This window comes from Eucyclogobius newberryi, unplaced genomic scaffold (assembly GCF_026437365.1).
Source record: "Eucyclogobius newberryi isolate DKJ021-1_F unplaced genomic scaffold, fEucNew1.0.hap1 SCAF_20, whole genome shotgun sequence".
Taxonomy (NCBI): Eukaryota; Metazoa; Chordata; class Actinopteri; order Gobiiformes; family Gobiidae; genus Eucyclogobius; species Eucyclogobius newberryi.
Genome location: NW_027315835.1, coordinates 10,808,039 through 10,831,404, shown reverse-complemented (window position 1 = coordinate 10,831,404; position 23,366 = coordinate 10,808,039). Strand labels below are relative to the sequence as shown.

The 23,366-nt window shown below is 42.6% G+C and overlaps 1 protein-coding gene across 1 annotated transcript in view; it reads right to left on the bottom strand.

Moving 5' to 3' along the window:
- Positions 1-8,101: 8,101 nt before the first annotated feature.
- The window catches only part of LOC140369279 (heparan sulfate glucosamine 3-O-sulfotransferase 3B1-like), a 57,542-nt gene continuing 42,277 nt past the window's right edge, over positions 8,102-23,366 (bottom strand). The window contains exon 2 of the mRNA XM_072456567.1: positions 8,102-8,749. Within this exon, the coding sequence (XP_072312668.1) occupies positions 8,128-8,749 (622 nt within the window). The 3' untranslated portion in view covers positions 8,102-8,127. The remainder of the gene's footprint in view (positions 8,750-23,366) is intronic.

The window sequence follows — 23,366 nt, the reverse complement described above, 5'->3', positions numbered from 1 at the left end:
ACCGTCTCCCAGCTGCTGCTGCCTCTGCAGCTAGCTCAGCTGGGATCCTTCGCCGGCCCCGCTACATCCACAGGGGCTCTGGTCTCTCCCATAACCAACACTCCAACGACGGCTCACCTATCCCCTCACTCTGGACTAGTTTTCGCCCCCCTGTCACCCCCACCTGCCGCACTGCCAACCTCAGCAACCTCCGCCCCCCCACCCCTGCGCCCCCATCCATCTCCGCGCCCCCATCCATCTCCCTTGCACTGCTGAACTGCCGCTCCCTCGCCAACAAATCACCTGTTATATCTGAACTGCTACTGGACAATAACATTGATCTGCTTCTCCTCTGTGAAACATGGCAACAGCCCCTGGACTTCTATGCTCTCAACCAAGCCACTCCCTCCAACTACACTTACACTGCCAAACCCCGCCTCTCCGGGCGTGGGGGAGGTCTTGCTGTTATTCATAAAAAATCTACATCCATCACTGAACTGAACCTCAACCTTCCATCCATCTCATCATTTGAATACCTCGCCTTCTCCCTCCCCAACTCTATCACCGCTATCCTGATCTATCGTCCCCCAAAGCCCCACCCCTCTTTCCTCACTGAATTGTCTGAACTCCTCACCATTGCATCCTCTCTCTCTGCCCGCCTCCTACTCACTGGTGACTTCAACATCCACATTGACTGCCCCAACGCCCCACTGACATCCGACTTCCTCTCTCTCCTGGACTGCTTCCATCTCACCCAACATATTGACTTCCCCACCCATACCAAAGGCCACACTCTGGACTTAGTCTGTTCCTCTCTCCTACCCATATCTAAGCCCCACCCCCTCCCCTTCCCACTCTCTGATCATCTCTGCATCCTTTTCTCTGCCCCCCTACCCTCGCCCCACAACCCCAAAAAACGCACCATCACCTACCGCAATATCAAGTCAGTCAACCCCCTCACGCTCTCCCAGCTCATATCCTCTGCTTTCCCCCCTGACTCCCCCCCCTCTTCCCCCGACGACTATGCTGTCATGCTCAACACCACCCTCTCCGACTCCCTTGACTCCCTAGCCCCCTGGAAAACCTCCTCCGTCTCATACATCAACCCCGCCCCCTGGTACACCCCTGAACTCCGCACCATGAAGCAGACTGGCCGCCAACTCGAACGACTCCTCAAAAGAACCCGCCTCACCGTCCACGCCGAAGCTTTCAAATTACACATCTCCTCCTACCGTGACGCTCTCCAAGCCGCCAAATCTGCCCACCTCTCCACCCTCATCAACAGCTCCCACCGGAGCCCTCGCACCCTGTTCTCCATCGTCAACAAGCTGCTCCAGCCACCGGACATCACTCCACCCTCCTCCCCTGACCTCTGCAACTCTTTCCTCCTTGCCTTCAATGACAAAATTTCCAAAATCAACAGCTCCATGACTGCCGTCTCCATTAACTCCATCACCACCCCCACCCCTGCCCCCCCTCCGCTCCCTGACCACCCACCCTTCCCTGCCCTCACCACCTTCTCCTCTGTTAACTCCTCTCATATCATAGACCTCATCACCGCTTCCAAAACCACCACCTGCTCTCTCGACCCCCTCCCAACGAATCTAGCCAAGGCCTGCCTCCCTGCTCTCATCCCCCATCTCACCACCCTCTTCAACCAGTCTTTATCCCTCGGCCATGTTCCTTCCATCTACAAACTGGCCTCCATCACCCCCATCCTCAAAAAACCCACCCTAGACTCCGCCAACCTCTCCAACTACCGCCCCATCTCCAACCTGCCGTTCCTCTCAAAAACGCTGGAACGCATCGTCGTCGCCCAACTTCACACCCACCTCCAGTCAAACAACCTCTATGAACCCCTCCAATCTGGCTTCCGCCCACTTCACAGCACTGAAACAGCCCTGGTCAAAGTACTCAACGATCTCCTCACCTCTGCAGACTCCGGGGCCCTCAACATCCTGTTACTACTAGACCTCAGCGCAGCCTTTGACACTATAAACCATTCCATCCTCCTACAAAGGCTGCGCCAACTGGGTGTTGAGGGCTCTGCACTTGACTGGCTCACATCCTACCTCACCAACAGGCAAGAGTTCATTTCCCTCTCCGGTCACTCATCCACCCTCTCCCCAGTAACGCAGGGGTCCCCCAGGGCTCAGTCCTCGGCCCCCTCCTCTTCATCTGCTACATCTTCCCCCTTGGTCACATCCTCCGCCAACTCAACCTGGACTTTCACTGCTACGCTGACGACACCCAGATATACCTCACCACCAAATCCACCCAAAACCCTCCCCTCAGCCACATCGAAACCTGCATCTCTACAATAAAATCATGGCTCACTCTCAACTTCCTCAAACTGAACAGTGACAAAACAGAGCTCCTCCTCATTGGCACCAAATCCACTCTCAATAAAACTGGTCCCTTTTCACTCAGCATCGACACCTCGACCATCACCCCCTCTACCCTGGTACGCAATCTCGGTGTCATCATGGACCCCACCCTCTCCTTCACTCCCCATGTCAGCCACATTGTCAAGACCTCATACTTCCACCTCCGCCGCATCGCCAAAATCCGACACTGCCTCACCCTCCCCGCTGCTGAATCCCTCATCCATGCCTTCATCTCCTCCCGCCTTGACTACTGCAACTCCCTCCTCACTGGCATCTCCTCCCATTCCCTCCACAGACTCCAAATGGTCCAAAACTCCGCTGCCCGCCTCCTCACCCACACCCGGTCCCGTGATCACATCACTCCCGTTCTCCGCTCTCTCCACTGGCTCCCCATCAAGCAGCGCATAAACTTTAAAATACTCCTCCTCACCTTCAAAGCTCTTCACCACCTTGCCCCCCCCTACCTGTCTGACCTCCTCATCCCCCACCGCCCCTCCCGAGCTCTCCGATCCTCCTCCTCTCTCACCCTGACTGCACCAACATCCCGACTCAAAAGTTTTGGCGACAGAGCATTCTCCCGAACAGCACCCCGACTCTGGAACTCCCTCCCCCAACTTGTCCGCCACTCTCCCTCACTCACAACATTCAAATCCCGCCTAAAAACATACCTCTTCACCCAAGCCTATGACCTCCCCTACCCCTAGCCTCCTCTACCCCATTGCCTACACTTCTACCCCCTGTTACATCCCCATCTTTTTCTCTCTACTTCTTCTGTCTTGTTCATTTTATCTGTATATTAATGTGTTCTGTACGTGTTGTCCCCCCTGTCTGTAAATACCCCCCCCTTTTTTATTATGTTCAGCGTCTTTGGGTCACTGAAAAGCGCTATATAAATAAAAGTTATTATTATTATTATTATTATTATTGTGGTGGCCTCTGACAGCCTTTCTGCATTGCAAAGCATTAAATCTGGGAAGTCGGATTGCAGACAGGATGTGTTGAATGGCATCTTCTGTCTGATGCTCTCCCTGTCCAGGAAGGATGTGAGGGTTTCCTTAATTTGGGTTCCCGCGCATGTGGGGGTGGATGGTAACGAAATGGCTGATTCACTGGCTAAACGTTCCCTACCCGAGTTAAGCAAAATCTGAAATCAAGCCTCTTATCAAGAGTCACGTGGTCGGCCTTTGGCAGGAATTTTGGAGCCACTGTGATACTGGACGGCATCTCTATCACATACAGGTTAGTGTGGGTCCTTGCGGGTCCATGGGCAGGAACGCGAGGGAGGAAAGGGCCTTTGCCTGCATGAGGATTGGCCATACTGGACTCAATTGGTCACTGAGTAGGATAGGCAAACATCCGACCGGCCTATGTGGTCACTGACGGGTGCCAGAGACTGTTGAGCATGTCCTGATTTGCTGTGCGGCTTATGAAAGAGAAAGGTTGGCCTTGTGGTTTCGGAATAATGGGCGGAAGTTCAATATGCGGAACGTTCTTGCGAGCCAGTCACAGGGTGCATAGGGGCACAAAAACAGTCTGCACAGGTTGGGGCTGGGATCGAACCAACCTTTGGAGTTTGGGGGTGAATGAACTCTGTACAACAGCGCAACAGCCCCTCATATGTATTTTATGTTCACTTTACAAATATTTTTTGGTTCTTGTTTTAGTTGAATATTTCACATATTTCCAAAATAAAACAGTCATTATTTGCATCCATCATGTCTTTTTCAGTTTGAATGTTTATACATGAGTTAATCTTTGTTTAATTTCACCCACCAAATTATGCTTTAATTTTGTATTTTGTTTATTTCTGTATTCTTTAGACTTTATTCTTTAGACCTTTTCTTAGACTTTATTCTTTAGACTTTGTTCTTTAGACTTTGTTCTTTAGACCCCCCCTGCCTGTCTCTCTTGGAATTTAACATCAGAAATTCAGCGCAAGTAAACATAATTCTCTGGGAGCGATAGAATATGCTCTCGACGGAGGAACAAGTCCTGTACTTCGAACAGTCGTGGGCGGCCAAAAGGGAGCATGATGCCAAGTACCCTGGGTGGTCTTCTTGTGACAACTTTGGGACAAAGAAGAGAAAAATGGCACAATGACACCTACATGTTACAGCCATCCTGTAGTCCCTGTACAGCCAGGACTCTACGACCCCTCTACGGTGGAATCACAGAACTGCTATTGCACTGCCCTGTAAATGCCCGGAGCCACCTGAGACATTTCGACCTTCATCCAGAAGAACAAAGACAGAGCAGCTTCAGGTTGAAAGGCCTCCTTGGGGCTAATCTAGCTCAGAGCAGTGTGAATACAAGATTCAGACCATTACCTTCAGATTGAATATGACTTCCAGATGCCGAAACATCAAGATTGCTACTTTTGAAACCTTCTCTACCATTGATTATGTAAATAAATCAAAATGTCTTGATTCATCATTGTCAGAGAGTGTTATTATATTTTATACTAGATTCACATCTATGCTGGACCATGAGTGTCGCCCCCTGCAGGACACTCTGTCCGCTCTGGAGAGCAGCTTCAGTGAGAGACTGATCCACCCTCGCTGTGTGAAGGAAAGGTTTCGCAGGTCTTTCCTTCCTGCTGCTGTCAGACTTTATAACAAACACTGTTAGTCCTGAACACTCGCAATACTGATGTAACCATGTGCAATTCCGTCATATGTGCAATTACTGTTGTGATTCATGTGCAATTACTGTGAAATTCATGTGCAATCTATGTGCTGTCGTGACACATATTCATGTGCAATTACTGTCGTGATCACATGCAATGGTATTTATGTATTTATTTATTTGTCTATGGGAGTTTTTGTTTATAGGAGATCTTCTACTGAAAGTGTTTTTCAAACTTCCTATAAGTGATCTTTTCTGTTCTTCTGTATCTACCTCTGTATCTACCTGCGTTGCACCAATAAAATTTCCCCATGTGGGACAATAAAGGAATATCTTATCTTATCTTATTATGTTATGAATTGTACATTGGGAGGTAATAAACCTACTAAATTACTACTGCTGATTAGGGCTGCACAAATGGCAAAAGGATTGATGCTGTGATATTGGTTTTAGAGATAGATGTGCCACATTTTCATGTTTTTTCTAATTCCTTCATTTGGTGGGAGAGCACTGGGCTGGCTTGAATATTTATCATAGTTTTACATCAGTGAAGATGAAGAAAATGCTAATAAAAAAAAAAAAAAAGGAATCCCACAATTATAAAGAGACAAATCAATCCAAAATCTAGGGTCTTACTGTTTTTGTATTGTGTGGTTGAGGGCAGGGGTCAGAGGGAGGGAAGTCCAGGAGCCTGGATCTCTCAGGAGCTTTGAGCTACAGTGCCAGGTGGGCAATTATTTTCCTCCGAGGGCCATATTCGAATCAAGGCAAGTAGCGGAGGGCCGGCCCGCGATGATTCGCCCGATTCTCCCAGTTTGTCTTTTACTCTTGTGGAGCTCTCTCACTGTTCCGAATTTCAAGAACCTAAGCAGAATTGACATGTCCTATCCATTGTTTTCATATTTTTTCCCCGCTGTTGAATCATGTTGCATCGGACGATCTTGCAAGCCAATTGCATCCATATCCCTATGTGGGACTCGACGACGTTCAGGGGGTCAAAAATGCGACAACAAAACGACCCAAAAAATTATAAGAAGAAACAAAGAACAAAGGTTCTTACCATTTCATGGCTCGAGCCAAATACACTGTGACAATGTGCAAGAGCAAAGATAGAAGAGAATGACAGTGAATGTTGTAGTTGAGATGTAAGTACCATAATGCTCAATGGACTACACTCTTTAAGGAGAGGAATTCAATTGAGTCACCAAAATGTTCAAAGAGTTTTATTCAGTGTCTTTCCCAGAACAGTAATATAATGCATATAATGCTGTTTTTCACCCCACTACAGTTTGTAAAACTGTTGTGTTGCTGACAATAGACAAAAAATCTTGTCTGCAATGACAAAACAAAAATCTCTTACGACTTGATAACTGTTCAGCGGCGGAGGTCAAGCTGAAGCCATTAGATGATCAAATGTATGACGGAAATAATAACAAAAATAAATAATACTGTAGAAATGTACTGTATTGAATAAATCAATCCTTTGCATGCATGGCACAAATTTAAAAAAAGCAACAAAAACATTTTAATTAATTTAGCAATGCCTAAAAAGGCCTGAAATTGAGTGAAGATGGATGTAGTAACATGGAGGACAAAAGCTAAATCAGGACCACAGCTCAGCCATTGTTTGGGGTTAAATGACTTCCACACTTACATCGCCTCCAGCAAAACACGGCCACTGACTTCAGCCTATTCAGTTCACAGGCGACACAACCAGGAAATTTGAGTTCACTGGGTATTATTTTACTCCCTCTACAACCAGAGTCACTGTTGTTCGAATAACATGGAATGCTGTCTTTGCCTGTAACTTCATTAGGTTTATGTTGGGGATGAATATTGTAAAAACAAACCAACAGATATTGAACCAAGCCAAATATTTCTACATTTTGTGATGTGTTTATATGGTTTTCAACTGGTGGGGTAGGATGGGCCCTACAGGTGGTCATGTGCACGATGGATACGGTTTCCAAATAGAGCTTGGAATTGTTATTGTCACACCTCAATTTGTTAATGTTAAACCAATGGAGATTTTAATTTGTTAGCCCCAGCTTTCATTCAAAAATATTCTGCGTGCACCTTGTCCAAATGTTTTTATTAAGGACTGCACGTTGAAATACAGCCAAAACGGAGGGCCGACCCACCTTTATTCAGGCTCAGAACCTCATTAGGAAACACTGAACTATTTGATATTTGTTTCATATTAGTCTGATTTTTCAGGAAGTTTGAGGACCAAGAAAATTGGGTTTGAGGGCTGCATTTGGCCCCTGGGCCATGGTTTGGACATGGCTATAGGGTAATACATGTATTTACCTGTAGTAACTCAGCAACTTATCTCCTTATGTACTATTTATATTGGATTTGCCAGTGTTCCTTTATGGACATTTGGCGTGTGGCGTGATTTTGACGTTCCGTCCCAGTTCTATAGACTTAAAGGTGCACTATGTAACTTTTCTGGTGGTGTCTGCCAACTGCTAATTTAATTTATATATGTATTTATTTGGTAGGGTCAGTGCATATTAGTCATAAAATGTGCATAACATGTAATTAATTAAATGCACGTTTAAGAATATTCCAGTCAAAACAAATACATCTCTATAGAGACAACATATGGCAATCGCCCCCCAAAAAAGTTACATAGTGCACCTTTAAAGCACCTTTCATGGTGATTATGGCAACATTTTCACACAAATCTTATCTCAAATAAATACTTTTCAAAAATAGATTTACTTTATCTTAATATCATCTAGAAAAGTTGCAATATAAAGTAATAATGTTGCATATAAAATATAATCAAATCCCTTTTTATGCACATTAACAATATTAGATCACAATGTCTAAAATTGTGTGTCTTACAATAATTGCCAAAGTATTGCATAACATAAAGTCCAACATCAGGTTTGAACACACATTCATTCAAGGCAAGTGTCCAATCATTTTACAAACAGAAATCAAACCGTTTCAATGAAGCAGCTCTTAACACAACTCGTACAAAGATACAGCCTCATCATCCAAGTTTAAATATTGAAACTGAAGCAAGAAATTAAAAAATAAATTCAAGATAGCACAAACCCTTGGACACTTGATTGGTTCATAATAAACCTCTTTAAAGTAGTTCAATCACAAACCACTAAAACATTCACTGCTCCCAGCCAAAGAACCGGCCCGTCATCTGATAGAACTTGAGGTTGAAGGGCCTGTAGAAGTCCCGTAGCCTCTGCACCACCTCGGGGTCGATGTTGGGGTGGGTTCGCCCTTTGGTCTTGCCCAGGCAGTGGGGTTTGCTGCTGCCCTCGGCCTTCTTCAGACACGGGAAGCCCTTGGTCTGGTTAAAGTAAAAGTGTTTGTCCATTATGATCCGCTTGAGTCCCAGGAAGTCCTGCACGCGGCCCAGCTCTCCGGCCGGGTCGCTGATGAGCCGCTCCCCGCTCACGAACAGCAGCTGCTCCATGGGGAAGTACTGCAGCCAGTTGTCCAGGTGCTTGGCGTAAATCCCGATCTGGACGGCGCTCCACGAGGTATCGATCAGGCCCGTAGTCCTGTTTTTGAAGGTGAGGCTCTCGAAAGACGGGATGTCGGGCTTTTTGGACAGAGTCTGCGTGTAGTCCGAGATGGCTCTGGTCACCGGGTCGCGAACCACCACGATGAGCTTGGTGCCCCGGGACATGGCGGAGATCCGGGCCGGGGCCTCTCGGGTCACGAAGTAGCTGGGGGTCTTCTCCATGGTGATCTGACCCTCTAAAGTCTTGGGCATCAGCTTTCTGGAAGAAAAAGAAACACACAACACAAGTTCAATGGATTAGAAAAGTCAGAGGATCAATCTTTGAACCAACTACATCATGTTTTGTTTGTTCTTTGTTCATATTAACGTGAGCATTATTTATTTCTTAATTGGACTGGATTTCCTCAACACATTTAACCCTAACAATTTTATGTGACATGAAGTCATATATTTAAAAAAATTGAAAAGGAGATGCTGATTGTAAACGTTGCATAGACATTTTTGAGCCGGCATCAAAAAGGCGACTTTACGGTTGACATGCTTAACAACCAATGAAACCACTGCCTCATCTCAAAAAAGCTGAAAAAGACAAAATATTTTTCGTCTGGGGGGGGGGGGGGATTAGGCATTAGGCCAACATCCATGACATCAGACATGACTTTGCTTGTTGTGAAATGTAGAGACTAAGACCAGACCAGAGAGAGACTAAAAAGATGTAGTCTTTTTCAGCTTCAACCTATTTTGAGACGATCCCTTAGTTTTTCAACCTTTTTTGAGTCAGTGCGCATTATTATTATGGCAAATGTAGTAGAAAAATACAGTATATAATGTGATGAATAATGTCCACGGTCTGGTTCTTTAAAATTGGCAATGGTGTTGTATCTTTATGGGATCATACGTTTCAATAATTGTAGTTTTAAAGTGTCAATCTGTAAACTGAAATGGCAACTCCTCAAGGCGCACTATGTTCCCCGGTGCACTGGTTAAAAATATATACAACCACTTGTACACGCTCTCTGGAAGCTTCTCTCTGAACTAGAAATGTGCAATACAACATGAGAATCTCACAGATGATCACGCATTGACTTGATCATCCTCAGCGTCTTTCTTTAACCGTCATTAACTGCCGAGCTGTGACTTTGAACTGGTTTAGCGTCTTCATCTCTGGGAAACGCTTCTGAATGACATTTCTGTGGACATAATAAACAGCTGATGCCTGCAGAGCTCCGTAATGCCGCCCCTGGGTTTATGAAATCTACTCTCCCCGGGGTCCAATTGAAAGGCGGCGTTCTTCTGTCAAAAGACGACACAAAAGAGAAATGTCCCACTCGACGCACGTAGGAGAGGAGCGCGGTAATGACATCTTTATAGACTGCGCGAGAGGTGCTTTCAGTGGAAAAGATAATGTTGTACTGCTTATTTATTGCGTTGAAGAAGTGTGGAAAAGGAATCAAAGTAAAGCTGAAGTTTTACAAATAACAACGACAATAATATGTACAAAGTTTCTAATGGAAAAGCTGTAATTTTACATGTTAAATCTGTAAATTCCTAAGAGAAAACTGTACTTTATTGGTGGATATAAAGGCTTTGTTGAATTTATAATAAACCTTCGAACTAACATTGCGAGATAGGGCCAGTTCGGTGTGGATTCTTCAATGTTTTCCAGTTGGCTCAGAGAATAGACTTTAAAGCAGCTCTGCTTGTGTACAAGTCTCTCCATGGCCTAGCACCAAAGTACATCTTGGATATGTTAGTGCCATATGAACCATCTCGGACTCTGAGGACCTCAGGGACCGGCCTCCTGCTGGTGCCCAGAGTCAGGACTAAACATGGGCCGGCCTCCTGCGGGTGCCCAGAGTCAGGACTAAACATGGGGAATCTGCATTTCAGTTTTATGCAGCTAAAATCTGGAACATTCTTCCTGAAGATGTGAGACAGGCTTCAACTCTGACAATGTTCAAATCTAAGCTAAAACAGTTTTGTTTAGCTGCGCATATGACTGAAAGGATTTTTTCTTTGCACTCTTCTCTTTTGTTTGTGATTTCATTAGTTTAGACAATCAGTTGGATTGAAATTTTTTAATTTAGTTAATTTTTATTGTATTTCTGTTTCTGTAATTTCTTTGTGATTTTAATGCATTTTTCCTGCTGTGTGGAGCACTTTGAATTGCCTTGTGTATGAAATGTGCTCTACAAATAAACTTGCCTTGCCTTGCCAGTTAATATTTCCAACAACATCATTGTCCTTCCCTTTTTTGGATGATAGAACTCGTTATTTGTAAATTTCGACAATCACACGAAGAAAATAACGTTAAAATTCGTCCAAAATTCGTCCAAATCCGTCCGGTAACAGGGGCGTAAACACCCGCATATTTTCCGTGGGTGTCGCCGCTCGGAGCACACTCATCTTGGGCCGAGCACCTCCAGGACGGCGACCTTAGCGGGCGCAGTAGAAGTTGCCATGAATCATTAACATTCCCTCCCACTGCCATTTAGAGGCTCTGCAGAAAAACGCTCTCAAATTCACCAAAGTACAGAATGCGGGGCTCAATTATTCATCCTCTGGCTTCTGCCGCTCGGAGAGAGAAGTGCTGCTGGCAGAGTGGTCCGGGACCCGCGGAGTGGTCCGGGACCCGCGGAGGGAAGTGAAATAAATTTGTCAAAAATGGTTCAAAACTGGGAGAAGATTAAGGGCCTCAGCCAAGGAGTGACTTTTGATATTTTGCGAGTGTATATTAACATGCAAAGTAGGTCATTTGTGATTGTAATAACACAAAGAAGGTTTTGGTCAGCGCCAGCACAAAAGGCATTTAAATGACACACACAGAAAAGTAAATCAATAAATGTAGGGCATGTTTAAAAGATTTTTGTAAATTATTTATGTTGGCTCCAACATCTAAACACAATATAATTTAAAAGAGATGAATTTAAATGTACTTTGCCAAAAGAACGGCTTAAACAAAGTCTTTTCTTGGGCTCAGTTGTGGAATAATGTTAGTAAAGATATGAAAGAGTGTAATTCTTTACTTGTATTTAAAAAGAAATTGTCTCAGACCATTCAAAACAGTTACCAGAATGAATAAATATAATCAACTTACATCTTATATAAATGTATAAATGTGATGTGACTGAAATAAACTAAATTGAATTACAATTTTAAGATGATCTTGCTAAAACATATTAATTAAACAAAACAAAAAAACTAATATTTGAATAAAGGTCACATAATAGCCTAGCCGCTACATGTATAACATTTATTACAACATTTATTACAAGTATAGATTTGAACTGTCAATGCAGCAGTGTTTTTATGATAAAAGTATGTTTGAGCCTCATGTTTACAAAGTAATCCTCGTGACGAGCCAATACAGAAGAGGTGATTCTAATGAGTTATAGCTTTGTGCCTTGTCTTTTGAATGGACATTGCCTCTCCTGCTGTAAACGCTGCAGTGTTTTCACTCTTGTAAACATCATGCTCGGTTTAACAGACACAACCCGAATGGGCCTGTGGAGAGCGACACCAGCTGTCAGCGTGGATCAGACTCAGACCACGAGCATGTGGCCCAACGGAGGGAGACTGGCTTTTTGTGTCCTTTTACCGAAAACATGGATTCACGGAAAAGCATCGGAAACATTTGTAAAGTGTATATAGTATGAATCATTTGCATTTACACCATTCATTTTCAACCAGTTTGACGGGGAACACTTGTGATTCACACTTGGACTCAATTAAATTCCATTTTTGAGGGTCCTGAGTCCAAAAAAGAAAGTAAAAAACATCACAATCGAACCAGACAGTGGGTTTTATGCATCACTTTTTATACCATATTTTATTTACTGAAAAGGTTTGATTTGGCAATGTTTTGCAAGGTGTTTTACTGCAGATTTTAACCATCCAAAACTTAAAAACATAAGTACCGTAATACTGAAAATCTCCATCAGAGTTCAGTCTAAAATCTTCAGCCGTGTTCGTCTTTAGCCTGAGCACTTTTGTTACAATAGCGTCGTAAAGGGTTAGCAGGTGGTTTAGCTCAGCGTGGAGTGAAACGGATCTAAAAGCCACCAGTCGATAGCTCGGGGGCAGTGTCAGGAAGTGCCGCGTCTGATCCCCCGCCAGAGCTGCCGTCCCGGGACGCGCGGAGCAGGAAGCCCGGGACGCTCGATAAACGTACAAAGGTGAGCCCATGTTTAGACCGCGCTGACCGACACTGGACCCTCTGCTCTCCCCGACACGTCCACTTCTATTTCTGTCGCGGTTTGAACGAGGAGGATTTCCCCTGCGTTAGCTCGGCCCCGTCGCAGCAAGAGACGCACAGAGACGCACAGAGACGGTACAACAGCACAAAACAACAACGATCTTTACACTGTCTGAGAAAATACCGTATTTTCCGGAGTATAAGTCGCACCAGCCAAAAAAATGCATAATAGAGAAGAAAAAAAACATATATAAGTCGCATTGGAGTATGAAATGCGGTTACAAGTGTGAAAATAACAAATAATTTCATATATAAGTCGCTCCAGAGTACACGTATATAAGTATAAATATAAGTATAAGTTGCACCCCGGTCAAAAATATTAAAAAAAAGGTGCTTATAGTCCGGAAAATACAGTAATACAAAAAAATGTTGTTCCGTTCAAAGTGTAATTTTCAGAATTGGCATAATTCCTTTTTTTTCCTATTTAAAGTGCATAAGACTCAATTGTATCACAAACAGTAGTTTTTTGTGATTTTTTTTTTTTACATAGTTTTCTCTAGTTTGACAATTTGACAAACATTTTATTTTACACATGTTTTAAAACACAAATTGAAACAGCACAAAGTTCCAGCACGCCTCGATTTCCTTAGTAAACATCTTTTTCCATCAAATGATCAATGTAATTATCTTCTCTCTTTTCATCCACATTTCTTTGACTAATTTGTAACTAAGCAGACCACAGTTTAAATTGATATGTCTGGTGGAAACATGCTGATCTTGATTAAAAAAAAAAATCTTTAAAAAGCCACAACAACAAGAAGAAGAAGCACAAACCAACCTCACCTCATCATGAAAAACACATGAGGCTGAAGATGCCATCATGTATTTTTGATAGTGCGCGTGGGCCTTGTTTAGGCGAGGAGCGGCGGTAAAGGGCGGTAAAGGGGGGCCGGACCACGTCTCTGGGGGTCTCCGGGTCAGTGAGGTATGATGAGGGATGTGCGCCACGCCGAGTCGGCCATGTTTAGAAGTCAAGGCGCCGCCGCTGCCTGCGCTCACATATTCAGCTTGATGTGAATTTAAATAGGAGCTGGAACATGTTCTCAGGTTCATGAAGGTCATTAACGGGAAATGATCCACAGGAAAAAAAACACAGCTTTGGTCGACGCGGGAGTCAACATGTCTGTTCTATCAAGGAAAGCATTTCAATATTTCAGAGTTGTGATTATAATGGGCGTTCTACATGTACTTTAGTCGGTATAATTATTGTTGTATTGAGGTATTATCGCATTGTGGGGATTAAAATCTGCGCACATTCATATCATCGGGACAGAAAGCAGGTCCCTATGACATAAATCCTTGAAAAATAGATCAATAACATGGTTTAAAGTTAAGATATGGGTTCAAATTAGGGATGTGGCGCTTTGTAATTTAGTGGATTGATCGGTTCATGGTGTTTTAGTCGACAACATTTGTATTAATCATCTAGATTATGAGGATTTATAAGGAACAACAGTGAAAAAGGAAGATGTGAAAATGGAAACATAGAGTTGGCAAGATTTTAAGAGTGAATCGTGAGTTTAATCTCCTTTTTTTAACATGTAAATACAGTTTCATAGTACTTTTCTGTGAGAATTGTTGTTTTTGCATAACCTCCAGTGCAGTTTGGGTCAGATACATAGAGATACTTTTACTTTTGAGAGCTTTTGCCACTAGGGCAGCAAGATGAATCGAATAGAAATCACAATTTGAATGGACACAATAAGCAAATTGCAAAGGGGGCAATTTTTTAAGTGCCATAATTTCCTCCACAAAAAATAAAATATCCTGCCTAATTCTGCATAAACTCTGCCAACTATATTTTGGATCTGTATAAAACATGCTATTATTTATTAAAACAGAATAGAATTTAACTAAATACAGAACTAAACCTGGACAAGACCAGGAATAAACCCAAATAATACTAATAATGAAAGTAAAATTAAATAGCAAAGTCTATATAACACAGACAAAATTGATTAATACAAATAATTAAAGTAAAATTAAAAAGTAAAGACTATATAACACAGGCAAAATTGAATAATACAAATAATTAAAGTAAAATTGAAAAGTAAAGACTATATAACACAGGCAAAATTGAATAATACAAATAATTAAAGTAAAATTGAAAAGTAAAGACTATATAACACAGGCAAAATTGAATAATACAAATAATTAAAGTAAAATTGAAAAGTAAAGACTATATAACACAGACAAAATTGAATAATACAAATAATTAAAGTAAAATTGAAAATTAAAGACTATATAACACAGACAAAATTGAATAATACAAATAATTAAAGTAAAATTAAAAAGTAAAGACTATATAACACAGACAAAATTGAATAATACAAATAATTAAAGTAAAATTAAAAAGTAAAGACTATATAACACAGACAAAATTGAATAATACAAATAATTAAAGTAAAATTGAAAAGTAAAGACTATATAAGACAGGCAAAATTGAATAATACAAATAATTAAAGTAAAATTGAAAAGTAAAGACAATATAAGAGAGGCAAAATTGAATAATACTAATAATTAAAGTAAAATTAAAAAGTAAAGACAATATAAGAGAGGCAAAATTGAATAATACTAATAATTAAAGTAAAATTGAAAAGTAAAGACTATATAACACAGACGAATTCGGATCAGAATTGGACTAAACCCAGAACTAAACCATGAATAAACCAGGTCTAGAACAGGACAAAACCAAGTGTTCATTTTGACTACCAAGACAAGCACACGTAAGTCTCTACAGGTTATTACGTTGGTAAAAGAATACAAAACTTGACCAGACCATACAAACAAAACATGTTTACACACAGTAACTTCAAACCAGCATTCCTCCTCATAAAGTTATAAAGACTCAGGACATGTGCGAAGGACAAGATTTCTTCAACATGAACTTCATATTTCACCTGGCACAGAGACATTTGGTTTTACTGTAGGGGAAATACAAAGGGTTATTTCTTTCCATTTTGCAGCCGGGCCACGCTGAGCTTTCAAATGAAACTTTATTGGCAGAGAAGGTGATGTAACAGATGACAACCCTCCAAAAGTCTCCAGATTTACTGCGGTTCTACTCTGCGCTTTGATGTCTTCTTTGCTCCATTAAAAATAGGAGTCCCAAAGCCCAGAGGAGCATGAAACGCATGCAGCGAGCTCCACTCTGGAACCGGGACTAAAATACACCAACTTCTGCAATAGCGGCACCGAAAAGTTACCAATAAATTATTAAAAAGCACCGTCAACTCGACATAACTTGCTGTAATGATTTGCCAACGTCTTTAACTCGATATTAGCGGCACTAAATAAGTTGCCAGGAGTGATTCAGACGGTTCATCCCATTTAAAAGTCCAATCCAAGTACCATATTTTCTGCACTATAAGGCGCAATGGATTAAAAGGCGCATTAAGCGAAACAAAACGTGTACCACACAAAATCGCTTTGAGGTCAGTAAGAACAACCAGCATTAATCCATATACCATGTTTCTAGACAATAAGTCGCACTGGAGTATAAGTCGCACCAGCCAAAAAATGCATAATAGAGAAGAAAAAAACATATATAAGTCGCACTGGAGTATAAGTCACATTTTTGGGGGAAATTTATTTGATAAAATCCAAGACTAAGAACAGATATTTAATCTTGAAATGCAATTTAAAATAATAACAGATTAAAGAACATGGTGAATAGGTGTACGTATGCTAACGCTAACACCTTCAGCTACATAACGCACAGACAACGAACTGTGGTAAGTGTCTGGTATGTTAACGTAACATATTAACAAGTTTACCAAAGCATCAGTATTGCCCCAAATCACTAAATCCAATCAAATCCAATCCAACTTTCTTTGTACAGCAAATTTTACCGACACAAAGTCTCCAAAGTGCTGCACAGAGTACAAAACAAACACAAGCAAAATATGTAAAAAAATAAAAAAAGAAAACAAGAATAGGAAGGAAGTGAAAGTGCTGATTCTTCTTCTGTGTCGCTTAGAGCCTAGAGCACCCTCTTGTGGTTGTGAAAATAACGAATAATATCACATATAAGTCGCTTCGGCCAAAACTATGAAAAAACGTACAATTTAGAGTCTGGAAAATACGGTATAAAGCGCACTGGATTATAAATCGCACTGTCATTTTTTGAGAAAATTAAAGGCTTTCACGTGCGCCTTATAGTGTGGAAACTACGGTACACAGCTCCGTAGACTCAATGCGTTCTTTGTGGAAACGCCTGTAAAGTCACCGTTTCGGAGCGAGGGGTTTCGGACGCATCACTGACACCATTTTACGATCTTCACAGTGACTCACGTCTGCACGGGCCACAGCGCAGTGAGACTGAAGCGGCAAACGCTTTTGTTACCACATGAATTTTAAGTTTGGCCATTTTTGTGTCATTTTTGTATGAAGTCGGTATGTTCGTTCTCCTCGTGACAATTTCCGCCCGTTGGAAAACAAAGACACGGATCAGATCGTCAGATAAATGCTTATGCCCCACAGAAAATCCCAAAAAATACTAATAATGAAACTTAAATAAAAAGTAAAGAATCATTTTAGCAGTTAATTTTGACATACATTTGCATATAAGAAAATATATGTAATTTTAGTCACAGTTTTATCATTACGATTATCTTTTATTTGGTTTAATTTGGTTTTAGTCTGCAAAAATTAACTAATCATGGCACTAATCAAAATCAGATTAAAGGGAGAGTTATAGTTTAGACATAAAGAAACACAATTACCTAATACTGATGTGCAATTCTGTCATATGTGCAATTGCTGTTGGAATTCATGTGCAATTACTGTGAAATTCATGTGCAATCTATGTGCTGTCGTGACACATATTCATGTGCAATTACTGTCGTGATCACATGCAATGGTATTTATTTATTTGTCTATGGGAGTTTTTATTTATTTATAGGAGATCTTCTACTGAAAGTGTTTTTCATACTTCCTATAAGTGATCTGTTCTTCTGTATCTACCTCTGGATCTACCTGCGTTGCACCAATGAAATTTCACCATGTGGGACAATAAAGGAATATCTTATCTTAATTGTCCAAAACGTTACGCCAAATACTAATCAACATCAAAACTAACACCACTATACTCATTTGAGTTAAAAAACATAAAAAAATAATTTAAATTGGGCTTTCCTGAATAGTGTAATAACACCAACATGGTCGTATTAAAGAAACTACTATTATTTTGTGTTGATATTGAAACGATAATGTAATGTATTTGTGGTATTACAGTATTGTATTAGTATTATTATTTGTTGTATTATTATTGTGGTATCAAAATCAGCTTCCAATTCTTGTATGACATTCCCCATTCACGTCTGTATGCACAATATTAGCCTCACGTTACAAATTATTGGTCAAAAACAGTGATTTAGTGCGACTGGGGCCATGGATCTGAGCCAGAGTGGTGTGTGTGGAGGGCAGTGGAAAAGACCCTCACAGAGCGGAGAGGGCAGAGAGCTTGTCCACTTCTCCGCCTGAGGTCTTTGATTCATTTCGCCTCTCGCAGCCGGAAGCCTCGGCCCGACATAAATACACTCCCGCAGCGCTCCCCTGCCACTACCTGCAGATAATAATCCTGTAATTGGCTCAATATTTCTGCTGTTTGCCGCCGGAGAGAGGGCGCCTCTGATATTTACCAGGTCAGTGGACAGCGGCGGAGGTCAGGGAGGGGGAGGGGGGAGGGGGAGAGAGAGAGAGAGAGAGAGAGAGAGAGGGAGGGGGCAGGGAGAGAAAGAGAGAGAGAGGGGGGGAGGAAGAGGGAGAGAGAGAGGGGGGAGGGAGAGAGGGCAGTGAGAGAGAGAAAGAGAGGGCAGGGAGAGAGGGGGGAGAGAGAGAGAGGGCGGGGAGAAAGAGAGGGGAGAAAGAGGGAGAGCGAGAGAGAGAGGGCGGAGAGAGAGAGGGCGCGTGGGGAGAAAGAGGGAAAGAGAGGGGGGGCGGGGAGAAAGAGGGAGAGATAGAGAGAGGGGGGAGACAGAGAGTGGGGACGAGAGGGAGAGAGTGAGAGAGAGGGGGGAGAAAGAGGGAGAGAGAGTGAGAGAGAGGGGGGAGGGAGAGAGAGAGGGGGGCGAGGAGAAAGAGGGAGAGAGAGTGAGGGGAAAATAAGGAGAGTGAGAGTGATAGAGGGGGAGGACATAGAGAGAAAACACTGGAGGAAGAGGATGAGAAGAGAGAGAGAGAGAGAGAGAGAGAGAGAGAGATAGAGAGATAGAGAGAGATAGAGAGAGAGAGGAGGGGAAAGAGAAAGAGAGAGAGGAGGGGAAAATAGGAACAGAAAGAGAAGGTGAAAGAGGGACGAAAAGAGACTGGGAGACAAAGGGAAAATAGAGATAGAGGGAAGAAGAGAGAGAGAGAGAAAAGTGGGAGAAAGAAAGAGAAAGAAGGCGAGGAGGGGAAGAGAGAGAGAAGAGAGAGATACAGAGAGAGAGGGAGTTGAGGGGGAAATAGAGAGAGGGAAGGGGAAAAGAGGGGATGAGATAAAGAAAGAGAGTGTGGAAGAGAGAGAGAGAGAAGGAGAAAGAGAAAGAGGGGGAGGACGGGGGTTGATTTAGAGGAACGACAGAGCGCGGCGGGGACAGAGCGCCGATGTTTACTGCTCTGTCACCCAAGTGCAAAGCATCGCCACGGAGACGAGGAATCATCTGGAGAAACGGCCTCAGTCAAAGATGGACTTAGTTAATTTCATATCGACTGAATCTGAAAACAAAGGTGCCAAAAGTGAATCTACGAGGTTTATTCTCAAGCTAAATGTGTAGAATATAGAGCAATAACTGACTTGAATAAATATAAAACTCCAGCTTCAGTGTGTGTGTCCAAATATGGATGTCAAGACTATTAAGTTCATCAATAAATGTGATTATTCAGATCACAATATAATCGTAAGAACCCAAAATATTTTATTAGTGACAATTTTGAAGCGGCAAAAGTATTTTTTTGTTCGATATACAGCTTAAACATTAAAATGTGACTTTATTTTGTCATTTCAGAAAGTTAAAATGAGTCAAACTGGTCATAAACGTGAACATGAAAGTCTCAATGATTGTGAATAATTGATATATCGTGATGTTTTTTCTCAGAATAATCGTAACTCTACAATCTGATATCGTGACATCCCTAATATAGTAGTAGTAATAGTAGTAGCAAGTTCCTATGTTTTGAATTTTGTTCATTGGCCATGGATTTAAACCTTTTCTGATTCTTTTTTTTATCTTTGAAATGGTTTATGGTCAGGCCAGTTAGAACCGAAATATAAACCTACAGTTCTGCCCCAGGAGTAACTCATATTTAATTACACTGTTTATTGCCTTTTGTTCTTCTTTTCCCACTTCCCCCGGGAGTGAAACAGACACATCCACGACCTGTGGATCCAGAAGCTCCTCGAGTCCCTGGAGAAACAGTCTCTACTCTATATGAACGGTTCTTCATCTGCAAGAAGAACTGGTTCTCCTCCTGATGAACTGGTTCTCCTCCTGATGAACTGGTTCTCCTCCTGATGAACCGGTTCTCCTCCTGATGAACCGGTTCTCCTCCTGATGAACCGGTTCTCCTCCTGATGAACTGGTTCTCCTCCTGAAGAACTGGTTCTCCTCCTGAAGAACTGCTTCTCCTCCTGAGTGACTCCAGCTCCACTGTCCATCTTACGTAAGTCTGAAGGAGTCAGATCTCTCCTTCACTCTGGAACTCCTCCAGGTTTCTACTTTTTCCCAAAGAGGTTTGGTAGTTTTTCCTGGCCGAGAAGGAGGGTCTAAGGACAGGGGAGCTTGGGACATTTGTCTAAGGACACGGCATGCTGGGACATTTGTCTAAGGACACGGCATGCTGGGACATTTGTCTAAGGACACGGCATGCTGGGACATTTGTCTAAGGACACGGCATGCTGGGACATTTGTCCAAGGACACGGCATGCTGGGACATTTGTCTAAGGACACGGCATGCTGGGACATTTGTCCAAGGACACGGCATGCTGGGACATTGCCAAGTCCCTATGAACATTGTTTAATCTGCTTTTCACTGTCGCCCCTCAAGGAAACTGCTGTCGTGACTTTGTGCGTTACAAAATTATTTGAATTTAATTTAATTCTGATTCTGAGCACTGAGTATACTGAAGGTAGAGCCATGAAGCAGCTGTCGCCCTGTTCTATCTACACGACATCACAGCGTCTCCAAACTCTTAACCACAGAGTCATTTTGGCACGCCGCCGCCGCCGCCACCGCCGCCGCCGCCGCCATCCATCTCCACGCTCCGCTCGGCCACGCTCCGGGACCCTCCGCCTTCCCGCGCACGCTAAAACATTACGCTCGTAAATAAAATCTGGCAAAAGGCAAAAATAATCAGCTCCGTGTCATTTGTTACCGGGGAGAAAAGCGTCGTGAACGAAGTAGAAGAATAATATTGTATCACGGCTATATTTTCATCCGCTGTTGTAAAAATAAATCTCGCGGCTGGTAGTCCCACTAAAAGTACTTTCCATAACAGCGAATACTTTGTACATGACTGAAATATTGATGGAGTTAGCTTAGCGGTATACGTTCTTATAAATATGCCAGCAGTGTTTTGGAACCCAGAGTGCAGTACTAGTACCCGGTTTGTTGTATAAGGGGAAGGAAAATAAGCTTTATCTTTACAGCGAGTGGTTGGTGAATTATTGAGCGTTTTTAACTGTGGCGGACGAGGAACGGGAACGAACGGTGGCGGTCGAACACTTTGGATTTAGAAACGAGCGGAATGTGGAAATAAATGGTGATAATTGTACAAAAGTGAAGCTGGAAAAGCAGGAAAAGGAGATTTGAAAATAACTTTGGTTTCCTGCATGATTTAAACAAAAGAAGGTGACATTGACTAACATTTAAATATAAAATGTTCCTTGTAATGTGTTTTTTTAGAGCCTTGTATACAGGAGATGTATTGGCAAAAACAATGTAGAAAAGGTAAATAAAACAGCCGTGGAACAACTGGATCAGCCGATAACCTGATCAACTGTGCTCAAGAATATTTTAGAAATAATGCTGTTTATTTATCTTAAAATCTCCATTGGTTTGATTAGATTTATTTCGAGTTAATTGACATACTCATCTATACAAAACCACAGAAAAGCACATTTCTCGAAGGGAAGGGAGTAGAAGAAAAACGTATATTAACTCACCGCTATTAACCTTTTATTATTTAACATGAGGCTAAATGAAAATGCAAAGATGTGACGACTTTTGTGATTTTGGACAGAAATATTCAGCCTCAACCTTGTGAGACTTTGTTTGCTTCCAAAAACAAACACTGGACTTATTGTATCTTGCATTTAAAAAAAAAAAATTGTGAGTAGAACATCATACTTTTTCGAAGTATCTAATAAAGATATTCTGCAAATTTTGTTCAAAATTGGTATAAAATCCTCATATGAATGCAAACTATTGTATTGAATTACTATCAGGTCTATATTTAGTATAATTCATTGTACAGACCAATTCATTTGGTCTGTACATAATTCATTTTCAAACCAAATAAAAGAGCACCTCAGGATGTGCAGATACAGTCGACTTCCAATACCAGTTTTCTGTGACCCACTTGTTCAGAGTTTTAGGAGAATTGCTTCCGACAATTGTGTGAGATCCGCTCTGACAGAAGATCATTTGTGCCAAGATGTTTTTACAGAACTGAGGAAAGATAAGATGATAGTAGTAACAGCAAGAATGTTATTAAGGTTAGGAGTGTATTTTTAGCCTACTGTGTTTGTTTACTTGTGTTTTTACTTTTTAGGTGATTTAAGTTGTATTGTTTTGTTTGGTGCTCCTGGATTACGGGGACCGGGGCCCTTTGCTCAGTGCGGTCCGGTCCCTGTATGACCGGAGCAGGAGCTGTGTTTACATAGTAATTCAGACCTGTTCCCAGAGCGTGTTGGATCCGCCAGGGCTGCTCTTTGTCACCGGTTCTGTTCATTGCGCCTAGACATTCTGTCCATAAATACAGTCAGGGGTCGGAGGGTGTCCGGTTTGGGGACCACAGGATCTCATCTCTGCTGTTTGCAGACGATGTTGTCCTGATGGCTCCATCAAACCCGGACCTGCAGCATGCACTGGGACGGTTTGAGCCGAGTGTGAAGCGGCTGGGATGAGAATCAGCACCTCCAAATCCGAGGCCATGGTTCTCAAACGTTATCTCGGGGTCTTATTCACGAGTGAGGGAAGGATGGAGCGTGAGATTGACAGTTGGATCGGTGCAGCGGCTGCAGTCGCTTTTACCGGTCAATCTACGTTCCTGCCCTCACCTATGGTCATGAGCTTTGGGTAATGACCGAAAGGATAAGATTGCGGATACAAGCGGTCGAAATGAGTTTCCTCCGCAGGGTGGCTGGGCGCTCTCTTAGATAGAGGGTGAGGAGCTCGGAGTAGAGCCGCTGCTCTTCCACGTCGAGAGAAGCCAGCTGAGGTGGCTCGGGCATCTGTTCCGGAGCCTCCTGGGCGCCTCCCTGGGGAAGTGTTTCGGGCATGTCCCACAGGGAAGAGGCCCCAGGGAAGACCCAGGACGCGCTGGAGAGACGATGTCTCTCCGGCCTGGGAACGCCTCGGGATCCCCCCGGAGGAGGTGGAGGAAGTGTCTCGGGAGTGTCTAGGGAAGTCTTGGAGT